Source organism: Gopherus flavomarginatus, chromosome 1, assembly GCF_025201925.1.
Source record: "Gopherus flavomarginatus isolate rGopFla2 chromosome 1, rGopFla2.mat.asm, whole genome shotgun sequence".
NCBI classification, from domain to species: Eukaryota; Metazoa; Chordata; order Testudines; family Testudinidae; genus Gopherus; species Gopherus flavomarginatus.
Genome location: NC_066617.1, coordinates 12805798 through 12819884, shown reverse-complemented (window position 1 = coordinate 12819884; position 14087 = coordinate 12805798). Strand labels below are relative to the sequence as shown.

Here is a 14087-nt window from a genome sequence, read left to right as displayed (position 1 = left end):
CCAAAGTGAGCATGCAATGCTGTCTGCATGGCTTTGAATCAGTTGGCTACACTCCTCTTCCCCTTCCCCCCCAAAAAAATCCCTGGGACTCTGTCTAAAGATTTCAATGATCACTTGGTAATGCATTGCTTCTGTAGTGAATTATGAGTAGAGAACTACTATGCTGGATGAAATAAAGCTGTTTGAAAGAATTTGATGAGCTGGCTTGCTTTGTTCGATCTGACTCCGTGAAATGGCAGAAGTTGGCTTAGATCCTACAGATAGATTCAGCGTGACAGGTCCTGTATGGGAGAAGCTAAGAAGAGTCTGCAATAAACATGTCCCTATTGAAGGAGGGGACACAAAAAGTTACCTTAGCCTAAATGAATCACTATTTAGAAAAAAGAAAATTAGAGCAGTTAGGACAAAGGCCCAAAAGAAATGAGTGAGGAAGACAGGCAACTACTATTGGGTTTGTAGGAATCAGTGTAAAAAAACAAAGGCCAGGATTTTAAAAAGTGAGTTGTGATTTTGAGACACTTTAAAAGGGGCTTGATTTACAAGGGAGCAGGTGTTCAGTGCTTTGTGAAAACTGGGCACCTGAAAATTGATACATCCAAAATCACTAGGTGATTTGGAAAATGCTGGGTGAGTTTTTTTTCTGCTTGCCAGCCCTGAAAATTCCAAACTGGGTTCTCTCTGCATCTCACGTCATCACTAAGTACAAAGCTTCGGCAGTCAGAACTGGGCTGACAACTTGATTGACGTGTGAGCCAGAATACAATCCAGCTTGCTGTCCCGTAAATCGGCTAGCTTCCTTTGATGAATCTGCCACTTGCTGTTATTAGAGCCAGGATACTAGACTACCCGGACCATTGTTAGGATTTGATTCTGTAAGCGAGTTCCTGTGTTCCCACTGGTGTTGCAGGTTAGACCGGAGTTTCTGACACTAAAGCAAGTAGACAGGAATAGAACAGAGATCGGGAATGGTGAAAAAAGAAGACGTTTTTATAAATAGTTTCTTTTCCGGCTATTGCTGTCCTTTAAATATTTTAAAGGCCATAAATCTCCTGGTTCTGCCAGATAAATTGATGCAAAAATGGTGCTACATAAGATATGGGGAAGTTAGAGACTAGTTTAATCTTTATTTTATACAAGTACTTTTAATTTTGCTGATTTAAATACATTTGGAAGATCTTTGGCTCTAGGGTGACCAGACAGCAAATGTGAAAAATCAGGACGGAGGTGGGGGGTAATAGGAGTTAGGGTGACCAGATGTCCTGATTTTATAGGGACAGTCCTGATTTTTGGGTCTTTTTCTTATATAGGCTCCTATTACCCCTCACCCTCTGTCCTGATTTTTCACACTTGCTGTCTGGTCACCCTAGAGCCTATATAAGAAAAGACCCCAAAATTGGGACATCTGGCCACCTTATTTGGCTCTGTAAAACTGACTACATAGTTCAAATGCCATTAGAGACTGGGCTTTTAAAAGAGCATGGAAGAGGAAAGAGCCCAGTGTGGGGAGTCCTGAATTCTGATCCCGTCTCTGTCACTGGCTTTGGCATGTTGAGGCCAGATTCCAAAAGGTCTTTGGCAGTCTAAGGAAGCAGATAGGTGCCTAAGTCTGCCATGGAGGCTTCACTGGCATTTTTCAAGCTGCTGCTCAGCTGCAATCACCCCCCATATGCCTGCTTTCCTGCCTATCAGTGCCCAGAGGCTTAAGAGTCAGTGGTCCAAAGTGCTACCCCCATGACAAATGCCCAAAGCTTTGAGAAATGGGGCTCAGGCCTTGAAACAGTGCAGGTTCCCCTGGCAGTACTTCTGTTAAGCTAACCCCAAACTCCTTGGTTAAGGACTTCTGTTGGCTTCAAAGAGTTTTGGATCATAGCATATCAGGGTTGGAAGGGACCTCAGAAGATCATCTAGGCCAACCCCTGCTCAAAGCAGGACTAGTCCCCAGACAGATTTTTGCCCAAGATCCCTAAATGGCCCCCTTGAGGATTGAGCTTACAACCCTGGGTTTAGCAGGCTAATGCTCAAGCCACTGAGCTATTCCTCCTCTCCCCCCTCAAGGGGATCAGGCCTCTTGGACAAAAGCAGCCTCTGGTTTTGACTCTCCTCCTTGAGACCCTCTGGGCTTGATTTTTTTTTCCAGAGTCACTGAGCACCTGCAGCTCTCATTGACTTCACTTGGAGTTGTGGGTGCTGAGTGCCTCTGGATATTAGGCTCACATTGGGCACTCAAAATGAATGCACACGTTCGGCCCCTTGGGGCTTCATCTCCAGGGCCGACTTTAGGCCAATTCCACCAATTCCCCCAAATCGGGCCCCACGCTAAGAGGGCCTCATGCCCAATGAGAATCCCTTCCCTGGCTAGAGGCGCCTTTTTAATTTTTACTCACCTGGTGGCGCTCTAGGTCTTCGGCAGCACTTCGGCGGTGGGTCCTTCACTTGTTCTGGGTCTTCAGCTGCAGGTCCTTCAGTGCCGCCGAAGATCTGGAGCAGGTGAAGGACCCGCCGTCGAAGTGCCACTGAAGACTTGGAGCAGCACCAGGTGAGTACAAGCCCCACGTGTTTTTTTAAATTTTTTTTTTTTGTCTTCCCTGCTGGGGCCCTGTTGAAACTATTTGAATTGGGTCCCGCACTTCCTAAAGCCGGCCCTGTTGATCTCACTGTGCCTCAGTTTCCAGATGGGTCATTTAGGGAGAATAAATGTTTTCTGGCTCATGGGGGCGGGGAGAGGAATCATTAGGTAAATGTTCAGCCGGTGCCTGGGACATGTGAAATGCTGCACACCATGAATGCTGTCCATTGTTAGAACAATACAGAATCTGGGGGTATTCCCTCGGCTAAGAAAGACTGATCGGAGTATCGCTAATGGTAGAAATACCACTGACCCCCATGCCCTTGAAAACAGGTACTGATCTAGGGCCAGCTTGTGAATAGCAGTAGCCGTTCCTAGCCTACCATGCTAGACTTACCCAGATCCTCATGTGCTATGTGGAGTGCAGCGGCTGAATTCCACCTGCTCCCTTTAGCAAGGGGATGGAGATTTGGTGAAGCCAGGGCTCCTTCCCCAATGCTGTGGTGGCTCGAGAGGGGGAATAAGTTGCTTCTTTGAAGGGCTGCAGTAAATCACGTCCCCTTCAGAGCAAGAAGGAAGAAGAGGTTAGTCTGCGGGTGCTGCGGCCTACACAGAGTTGTGCCTAAGGGCACAATCTCACCCAGGGCTTTTGGATCTCTGGTGGAATTATTTCATCTTTTGACACCTTTTAGGTCCAGTTCTGTTCCCACTAAAGTCAGCTGCAGCATTCAACGCACTTCAATGGGAGCTAGATCAGGTCTTTGGTAGTTGGTCCTTACCTAGTGCAGCAGCATTGTTAGGTGTCTCAGAAATACTCAGGATAAGCAGATTAGACAGTTTCAGTTCCCACCAAATATCAGGATTTATTCCTACATTTAAGTCTGGCAATGACCATAAAATTTCAGATTATGGAGCTATTTCGCTGCTTTCTCAAGCCCAATAACTTCTAGAGAAATGAGCCTGACGGCAAATTAATGGCTCTGATTTGCAAGTGCTCAGAAGGTTTTGGATTCCCATCAGTCTGGCTGTAGGCCAGCTAACAGCATTATCACTCCTATCCATGAATTAACAGGTGACTTTCCCTTGCGTACAGAGCAGGGTAAAATGATGGGCTGGTATCTTATGGGGCTGCCTGAAGCTTTCGGTTCAGGAACCCTGCAGCCTAATCAGAAAGAAGCAAATCCTTTTAGTGGAGGAAGGCCCAGAATGCAGCTGACCCAATGTGGTTTCCCCTGGGAGGGAGCAGGAAGTGGCAAATCTGTGTAAAAATTTACTTCTTAGTGTCCGCTGGGGATTGTGCTGCCTTTGTTGGTGAAAGTCTGTGAGCAAAGTCTGGGCCCAGTAATCTTCAAATGGGGCGGGGCCCAGCTCTTGTTCAAGAGAAATGGCATAAATTATCTCACAAGGTCCAGCCTTCACTTTGTGGGGAAGGTCAGGATGAAGGTAGTGCCAGGCCAACTCCTGCAGCAGCTGTACTCCTTCCATTTTTTTGGAGCTTAGTGAGTCGGGCTTCCGAGCTGGATATGATATGGAAAGTGCCTTGATTGTTGTAATTGCCTTCGGGCAGTGGAAAGAAGTTGTACATCCATGCAAATAAAATTAAATCTATCAGCACCCTCAGTACCCGTCACTATGTGTTGCTTTTGACTCTCCTGTGGAACCTGGCACCAACAGCCAGAATTGCTTTCAGGTGACTTTGGGGGGCTTGTCTACACTTGAAAGCTAATTTGAATTAATGTAGGGTGAGAATTTAAAGCACAGTAACTATCCCTAAGCAACTTCATGTATGGACATTCCTAGTCTAGAATAAGTGTGTCCACCCATGCATCAAGTCCGGAATAGCTCTGTGTAGACAAGCCTACGGGCCTTCTCAGTGAGAGGATTCTGAGCTCCTCTGACTCCCATGCTGCTTTGTGGGCCGTGAGAAGGAAGAAAAGAGCCGCATTGCAAAGAGCCACACTCTTTTCCTGCTCCTGACATGCTCACGGTGTTGGACCTGGTGTGGGGCTTTGGAGCCTTCGTATGCTGAGGGCATTTCCCTGAGGGCACGTCTGCCCTCTTAAGCTGTGTCTGCACTGCAGTCACAGGATATGATTGCAGCTTGCAGAGATCTAGCCAAGCTAGCTTTAATCTAGCTAGCTCAGGTACTAGGGGGGTGAGGGCCTAGGGTAACCAGACAGGAAGTGTGAAAAATCAGGATGGGGGTGGGGGGTAATAGGAGGCTATATAAGAAAAAGACCCAAAAATTGGGACTGTCCCTATAAAATCAGGACATCTGGTCACCCTAGGTGAGGCTGTGGTGCCATGGGCTTCAGCACAGACTAGCCCCACAAGTGATTACCCAGGCGGGCTTGTAGAGCTGCCCCTGAAGGCCAGGTTGCTGCAGCTTTGCTGTTCTGGTACCTGAGCTAGCTAGATTAAAGCTAGTGTGGATATAGCTCCGCGAGGTGCAGTTGTACCCTGCGATTGCTGCATAAACATAGCCTTTAAGACCCTTCTCTGCCACCAGAGCAGTGTAGTGGCTGGAGTGTAAGAGAAAATCAGTTCCCAAGATAGTGCTTTAAGTTCTGAGTTATTTCTCATACTAGCTGTAGCACAGACTGACTTGGCACCCCTGGACAAGTCACTAAAGGGTACCTGTTTAAAAGTTTTGAGGCCTGGACTCCTCCTTTTGAAGGGGGGAGGGATAGCTCAGTGGTTTGAGCATTGGCCTGCTAAACCCAGAGTTGTGAGTTCAATCCTTGAGAGGGCCATTTCAGGAACTGGGGTAAAAATCTGTCTGGGGATTGGTCCTGCTTTGAGCAGGGGGTTAGACTAGATGACCTCCTAAAGTCTCTTCCAACCCTAATCTTCTATGAAAATTGAATCTGCAACACTTGCACTGTTGCATCTGCACTTGACTTGCTGTACAAATCTGAATATTTGCTACTCTAGCTAGCCAACCACAAGTGCAGATGGGCTTGTTAGAAGTGCAAGCATTCAGATTTGCAGCAACATGTTTTGCAGGTGCAAAAAAAGCCAGTAGCAGTTTTCAGGTATATATTGCACCTGCAAAAGGGCAGGCACTTTGTCAGGAAACTTGGCATGCAACCGCTATCTGCCTCAGTTTCTATAAGATTATACCTACCTCTCTAATTAATATTTACAAAGCACTTAGAAAATCCAGTGTGGAAGGTGCTATACAAAAATGTAAAGGAATATATGATTTCCAAGACTTACAAGCAGGATTTTAAGTTCTTTCTTGGCTAACCTGAAAGTTTCTCAGACCGCAAACAAAAGGATTCCACATCAGTTGGGCCAGATTTTCCACTGGTGTAAGCTGGCATAGCTTCATTGATATCAGTGGAGCTATGCCAACCAACAGTCGCTGAGGATCTGACCCTGTATTTTTAGCACTGTAGTTGCTGCATGCTGCTAGGGGATGGTGGTCTCTAAATCCTCTATCCAGTTGCTTCCAGTTTTCCATTGACAATATTTTTTTTTCTTTTGCAGCTAACATTGCTACATTTAGAAATATAACAGTATTTCTGTTTTATCAATATATTATCTAACCCTTGTATAAGTTAGGTCTGAGAAAAAAACTGATCTCTAACTCCCAATTATAGGCAGGTGAAATTAGAATGTATCCTCAGAGCTCCTCAGCTGCAAACACACAAGATTAATTACAGGAGGTTTTTTGTACTAAGGCTGAGGTTTTCTGAGTTGCTGAAGGGGCTTGAGCGCCCAGTTTCTACTCCTTTTAAAAGGAATTAGGTATCTAAATCCCACAGATGACTTTGTAATATCCAACCTAAATGTAACAAAAATTAGTTAATGCTGAATCCTAAGAAGATACAGGTTTGTGTTGTTTGGCTAGAAGATAATGGATCAGATATTGTGAAGCAGAATAGAAGTACCTAGGAATTTGGTTCAATCCTTCCTTAGTTTTTCACAAACATATTTATTCACTAGCTAGTTAGTGATGTCCTAAGGGCTGCTTTGTCTGTTACCTGGGAAGAATGCTGTGTGGAGTTTTGCATATTAATACCTTGTCAATGAGTTGGATGTGATCATGGCTTTTGTCCTCTGAGGTGATTTATAGAACATTCAAAGATACCTTTTATGACAAGTGTGAGCCTAAGTGGCGAACATGAAGCATGTAATTGGGAAGATGCTGCTGGTGCTGGTCATCCACCTCCTCATCAGGCATAAATCAATGTCCATGACTTCAGTGGAGCGACGCCTATTTCCACCAGCTGAGGCTCTGACTCTGAGTGTGTGCATGTAGCCTCTCTGGGGCCTGGTCTTTCATAGTGCAAACTGTATTTGCATCTAAAACTTTAAACTCTTAGCTCTGTTTTCTGTTGGATACAGCAACAGCGCAGAGCTGATAATGGCCATGCTGGTCCTGACCATGGAAATAAGCTCTATAATGTACATGGCATCATCTGCAGTGCTAAATGTTTCTTTTATTTCCCCTCACAGCAATCAAAGAGAAGTACACCGACTGGACGGTGTTTCTTATACACGATCTGACTGGTTCCCGAACGGCACCTGCAAATTTACTGGAAGGCGTATGTATTAGATTGCAGTTTATATTTAATAACGTGGCACTGTACTTATATTATAGTGATGTTTAACCATTAAAATATCGGGCTCTGTGCTTGCAATGTCTGTGTATCCCCTTAGGGTGTGTCTACACTGCACTTGGGAGGTGTGATCCTGGCATAAGTAGATAGACTCGCACTAGCTCCACTTAAGTTAGCATGCTAAAAATAGAGGTTTGGATATCGCAATGGCTTGGGGTAACCACCTCAGCTTGGACCCTGGGGGCCCAGGGCATGGTCTTGGGCTGCTAGCTTGAGCTGCCACACCCCTACATGCCACCCCCAACATCTACACTGCTATTTTTAGCGCACTAACTTAACTTAGCATGAATCTGTCTACCCGTGCTAGGATCACATCTCCCAGCTACAGTGTAGACATAACCTTATGGGGCTGATCCAGTGTCCCTTGAGGTCAAAGGAGTCTTCCTATTGGAAACCTATAGGAGGGAGTTCATATCACCTGTAGGCCCAAGTAAGAGACACAGGAAGCCCTAAAGGCAGAAGAATCTACGTCTCTTCATTGTGGAGTTTGAGGAAGGGGCCTGAGGGAGTCTGCACCCTGGAGCACATCGCTACAGGTCTCTCCAGCCAGCCGAGTGTTAGGGTGTTGGGCCAGCAGACAAGTGGGGGTGGGGATTCGCTGGACCCACTGGTCAGTCCATAGAGCAATACTAGATAAAGCTGTGGGGTGGCTCTGCCCATGTAGGGAGAATTCATTTTCCCTCTGACCACATGGATCTCCCCAGCGCAAAGTCCAGTTACTCACGGGGGACAGGATTTGGTGATTAGTGCACGAAAGCGCTGTTGGCAATGGGGAGTCTCTGTGTTCTGCTCAGGTGAGACAATGGGGACATGTAAAAACATAGCCAGATGGTTGAAGCTCTAGGCACCGAGCACGTTTGCAGGGTGAACGACATCCATGCCAAACTCATCCGGTGCTGGGCTCACTTAAAAGGTTCGTGGGAAGATGCGCTGAGGCGCACAGTCCCCTTCAAGTAAATCTTGGGCCCATTTATGGTTTCATCCTGAAACCGTGTGAAATTGGCAGCTTCCCTGCTGGAACTCTGTGCTCTCAACTGAATGCTGCCTTAGGGTTTTGGAGAATGCTTTTTCCTGCAGGAGCAATTGCTTACAGTAGCAATTGGGGTGCTAGAGATGCTTGCAATACGTGCTGTATTGCTGTGTAGAGGTCAGGCATGTAGAGAACAGGTTTGCAGGATCTGCAGTGCTGGGATAGACCCTGGAGAAGATTGGTCTTCTGCCCTGCCTTGGATGGATCCAGAGTTAAAGTAAACATGTGGTTTACATCTGTGTAAATGCTTGTTTACCTTAAGAATGCAGATGCATTTCAAGATAGTCCTCGCTTTGATCGCTTTGTTTCTGCCCGCTCGTGCAAGGCACAAACACATGAACTCATTTTTAACGAGGGCGGGTACTTCACTAGTTAGCCACAGGGTAGACTTAGTAGAATATCACCCAGGGTTTTTCCGTCCACAAGGCCAAAAATCCTAAACATTCAAAGAAACCGGGCATGGCTATACTAGCAGGTTTACAGCGGTGCAGCTGTAAGCTCTCTAATGTAGCTGCTCTAAGCTGGAGAGACCTCTCCCGGCGGCTTACCTCCTGCAGCCCCTGCGGCGGCAGAAGCTCAGCGCTGTCCACACTGGTGCTTATGTTGGTGTAACTTATGCCATTCCGGGTGATTTATTCACACCCCTACGTGACCTAAGTTATGCCGACATAGGGTGTAGTGTAGACATAGCCTTAGATGATCATGGCAGATGGATCCACAGTCACTTTCGTGCTTCCAGCTAGAATATGCCAAGAGCCTAAGGGCTTGACTCCTATCTCACACTGGTGCAATTCCAAACCATGTGAATGGGATCAGAATAAGCCCCCATGTCGCTTGTAGGCTCTACCTTACCTCCTTTGATGTTGGTAGAAGAAACAGGCAGACAACAAAGGCAGAAGTGTGGAGGGAGGAAACAGCAGCTTGGATAGAAACCGTTTGCAATCTTGTGTTTAATGGTGTTATGCTCTGTTATGTGTGAGGTATGTGGGTAATACAGCACGTCATGCTGTGTTTGTAACCCACTGGTAAATAGAATTACTGTTAATCAGCACTGCAGATCATTGTTATCATTGCATATTGATTTAACAAGGTAATTTTCTGTACTGGAGCTGTTCATAAAAGGGTTCTTGCTCTACTTTCAAAATGAATACTCAATACAATACAAATATTAATGTTAGCATTCTGCTCTCATGGATAAGTGACAACTGATTGTTTGGCTTAGCTTCTAGCATGCAGATCAGAGAAGCAATATTATTAGCTTTATAATGGCCAGGCATCTATTATAATAAATTGCCATTACAGTGTTACTATATCCTTTGATGTTAAGGAATGTTTTATTGCACTGAAGCAATTGCATGGAAGAAAAATGATATTAAATCAGAGTCCTATGATTTTGTTATACAGTATTTAGAAAAGGCATTTTGCCATGACATGATCCTTTAAGAGATTGTATGGATGCATTTAATAAATACAACAAGAAGGTTGCTAATACTATAAGCAAATGTATTGCACTGAGATGTATCAACTATTCACAGAGCTGGTTGAAAATTTTCATGTTATGCAATTTCAAATTTAAAAGGGAACAAATTACAAAAGAAATATTGTGATTCCAACCCACCCCTCCATTTTGTTGATCAACTCTAATGCTGGCTGAAGTTTGAATTTCAAATTTTTGCAAAATTTTTGACTGGGGAAAAAAAAGAGAGGGGAAAAAAAGGGACTTTTTTTTTTGAAATATCCACTTCCCTTTTATTCCCAACCAGCCCTAGTATGAACCATTTTCAAACTATCTCTGATTTGCAAATTTTTTAGAAATCCCTATAAAGGCTATTGGTTTTTACTGTCTGTTTCTTTCAACAGGCTTGGTACACAAACAGCTAACAATTTAGGCCCTGATCCTTCAAACACTTATGCATGTGCTTAATTTTATTGCTGTGAGCAATTGGGACTGCTTGAAGAAACAAGGTTGCCAACTCTCGGAATTTTATCATGAATCAAATGATTTTTTTAGTGTGTTTCTTAAAGCCCCAAGTTCTGGAATCAAGAGATTTGTGCCTGAGAATCTTAGCTTTCATTTATATTTTTAAAAATGTATGTTTCTAGACCTCATGAATTTCAGAGAAAAGCTTGAAAATGCGAGGCAAGTGCACTCTAAAGGCTCAGAAGTCCGAAGGGAAATAAAAAGTATCCAAAATATATTATTTTATGGAAAAACCCCATTCATGATTTTTTTTATCCCAATCACATGATTTTTTTAGAGTCTGACTCACGGTTTTGAGTGCCTGAGGTTGGCGGTAGTGCTGGTAAAGCTGAGTCTGTGCTTCAGTGTTTGCAGGATCGGGGCCTTAGAACTTGCTCTGTGTGTAAGAAAATACACATCTTCATTGAAACTTCTTGTTTCACTTTAAATTAGCTATGAGGGCCTGATCCAGAAAACCGCTCTCTTTTAGCACCTGATCTCATGCACTTTGATGTCAATAGGAGTCTTCCATGGACCTAGTGACCTTCAAATTCCCACTGGATGGCCCAGTCTTGCCCCCATTGAGATCAGTGGGAGGTTTGCCACTGATGGCAGTGGGAGCAGAATCAAGTCCATGGTGAATGAGAGATTTGTGCACAGGGGGCTTTCAGGATCATGCTCTGATGCCTTCTAGGTTGATTTCAAGGCCCACTCCTGTGATGGGATATACACCCCAAACTCCCGTTAGTCGGTGGGGGTGAAATCCCCTAGCAGGACTGGGCCCTGAGTCCTTAGGAAGAATCCTACTAGATGGATTCTTCAGAATCCTAAAGGATCCAACAGCAATTTTATTTTTTTGTTGGTTGAGAAATTAGCACAACTGTTGTTTTCTGTTTTCTTCTGAATTTGCACTTGGAAGCCGTTGGGTAAAAGAGGAGAACAGACTGTTTGCTGATAGCTTGGATGATGGTGTGAAAAACAAAAATAATCTTCTGCTGTCATCTGTTTCCTTGAGACGTCTTCAAATAAAATTTAAAATAAGGAGTTTTGCTTCTATTCAAACAGCCTCTGCGAGGAAAAAACCCTGTAGACCTCATTACAGTTGATTCCTTAATAGAGCTGCAGGATTCCCAGAACCCTTTTCAGTACTGGATAGTTAGTGTGGTTGAAAATGTTGGAGGAAGATTACGCCTTCGCTATGTGGGATTGGAGGAGACTGAATCCTATGACCAGTGGTTGTTTTACTTGGATTGCAGACTTCGACCAGTCGGTTGGTGTCAAGAGAATAAATACAGAATGGACCCACCTGCAGGTAAAATGGCTCGTTAAAAATATGCTCTCATCATTTGCATCTGAAACCTGTTTATTTACTGAGAATTCTGTGGATCTGCTGTTCGTTTCTTCTAGTTTATCAGTCATGTTTTTTTTGACCACTAGGTACTCAGTTTAAACCCATTAGGCTGGCGGATTTGGTTAAGGGCATGAGGATGGTTTTGTGGCTCAGACTCTGACCTAGGTGACCTTGGTTCAGTTCCCCGCTCTACCACAGATTTTCTATATAATCTAAGGGCAAAAGTGCTCTGCCCCTCATTATCTCTAGCTTGCCTGCACATATATATACCTGCCCCTGGAAATTTCCACTACATGCATCTGACGAAGTGGGTATTCACCCACGAAAGCTCATGCTCCAAAACATCTGTTAGTCTATAAGGTGCCACAGGACTCTTTGCTGCTTTTACAGATCCAGACTAACACGGCTACCCCTCTGATACTCAAATGGAAGAACAATAAATACCACTCGACTACTCTCGCTCATTGCAGCCACTGTAGGAAACATAAAACATTGCAGGTCATTAGTAAATATAAAACACAATAAGAAGTTAAGGAAACACCAGGGGTCAGATCCTCAGCTTGTTTAAAGGCATAACTCCTACACTAGCTGGTGTAATGGCATTGCTTCTATACCAGTGAGGTTCTGCATCTGCAGTGTTGCCAACCCCAAGTGTTTAAAAATCAGAGTCCGCCTCCCAAGAATCATAAGATTGGCTTAAAAACCTTGAGATTTTAAAAAAAAATCATAACCTTTAGGAGTCCCATTTTCAAGCTTTTTTTCCAGCAGCTATCGGAGCCAGAAATTGCTTTTTCTTTTCTTAATGAAAACTGAAGTTCCCACGTAATCAAATGCCTCCAGGAAGGGGTCTGTAAGGAAAGAAATATCATAACATTCCAAATAAAATCGAGATGGTGACAGTGTTGTGTACCGTGTGTCGGTCTCTGACTGCAAACTATATATCCTGCAAGATGAAGAGCACTGATTTAGGGATCCAGAAATTCAGCACTCAGTGGCTGCTGGCCTTGGAAGGTTGATCCCTGTGCCAAGTGAGAAATCGCCCATTCACCTGGGCCAGAGGCTGCTGAATTGGATAGTGAGCTATCCCCTGGCTGACAGCTGTCTTTTGCAGATCAATCTGAAGAGGGGCAGGGAGAATCATCTTAGCCTTAAGCTTAACAAACGGAAAATAAAAACAGATGGCTGGGAAAGAATAATGGAGGGAGATGGCCAGACGGTGACCAAGCCTAGAGATGGTCAGAGAGCCTTCCTTTTTACCAACAAACCCCAGACCAGAGCCCAGGTCCCTTGGCATCCTGGCACTCTCTGAGCAACTCCATTTCAGAGAAGCATTCATTCCCGCTGGCTCTGCATCAGTGGGTGGGTGGGGAAGGGCTGAAGGTCCCAAGGTTCAGTGATGCTGCGCCACTAGAGGCAAGTCTCTCTCCTGTACATGGCCCATCTGCATGGGGCTGACCATGATCCAGCCCCGAATCCTCATGGGGCTGTCCCTGCAAGGTGCCAGCTGCCTTTCACATGCTGGGAGTCGAGTGCAGGGGAGAGACTAAAGGAGACTCCCTGCTCTTTGCACAGCATACCTAAGGGCCAGGCAGGATCCTACCAGCAGACCAGGAAGCAGTCTGTGTGGGGCTTCTGTGTTTTCTCCCAGTCACTTCTACTCACGCATGGGTGGGATGGGGCAGGGAGTGGGGCAGAGCCATGGCTCCACCCCCCTCAGTGCACCAACTATGTCAGGAAAGTACGCTTCACCAGGGATAGGCTTGGTGCAGGGTGAGACCAGTAGGCAGATTGTGACTGTCTAAAGACAGTGTCTGCTTCCTGGTCTGCTCCTGGGGCAGTGCAACAGCACCTTCCCCCTTGCTTGACTGAACCCTGTGTGAATATATCTTACATATGTGAGCATTCCCCTTGGCAACGGGGCTGTTCATGCTAGGAAGGGTGGTAGGACTGGGTCACTATTAATGCACCCGAGGGTGAGCAGTGCTTCCAAAAGGAAAGGGACACCTGCCGTAACAGGCACCCTGAGTAACAATCACTTAAAAGGAACTCTTGGTACAGAGGACTCTGACTGCAATCTGTACTGTAAACAGAGGATCAAAATATGTGTTCACACTGAAATCCAGACAGGCAAGGAATTAAAAATATAGCCCTAAAAGGTTAACATGTCCCTCTAAATGCGCTTAAATTCATATGCATACCCTTGATGTCTGTCTGAAGTTGGATAGTTTTGATATAGTGGATGTATAAATGCATCCACTTCCAGTGAGTGAGTCTGCAAATCCTGTTTTGATAAGGTCTTAAATCTGCTGAGATCAGAGCATAACATTCCTTTGTAGCTTCAATGCTAGGTGAAAACTGTGCTTGCCAATTCCTTCTCCCCAACCCCTCTTCAGAATTGTAAGATACAGCTGTAAATCTTTGCGGCTGTTATAAGCATAGAATTTCAAATGAAAATTTGAGCCAAACGCAGCACTGGTGTACATATCTACACTGACACCACTGGAGTTGCACTCTGTTTATTCCCTATCTGGATTCAAGCCTATTCTGTTCAT

At 45.0% G+C, this 14087-nt stretch overlaps 1 protein-coding gene across 3 annotated transcripts in view; it reads left to right on the top strand.

Moving 5' to 3' along the window:
• SFMBT2 (Scm like with four mbt domains 2) overlaps positions 1-14087 on the top strand; it is a 205969-nt gene that overhangs the window by 94369 nt on the left and 97513 nt on the right. For all 3 annotated transcript variants that reach the window (XM_050936826.1, XM_050936824.1, XM_050936825.1), the window contains 2 exons: positions 7031-7119; positions 11250-11496. In XM_050936826.1, coding sequence (XP_050792783.1) covers positions 7031-7119; positions 11250-11496 — 336 coding nt within the window. The remainder of the gene's footprint in view (positions 1-7030; positions 7120-11249; positions 11497-14087) is intronic.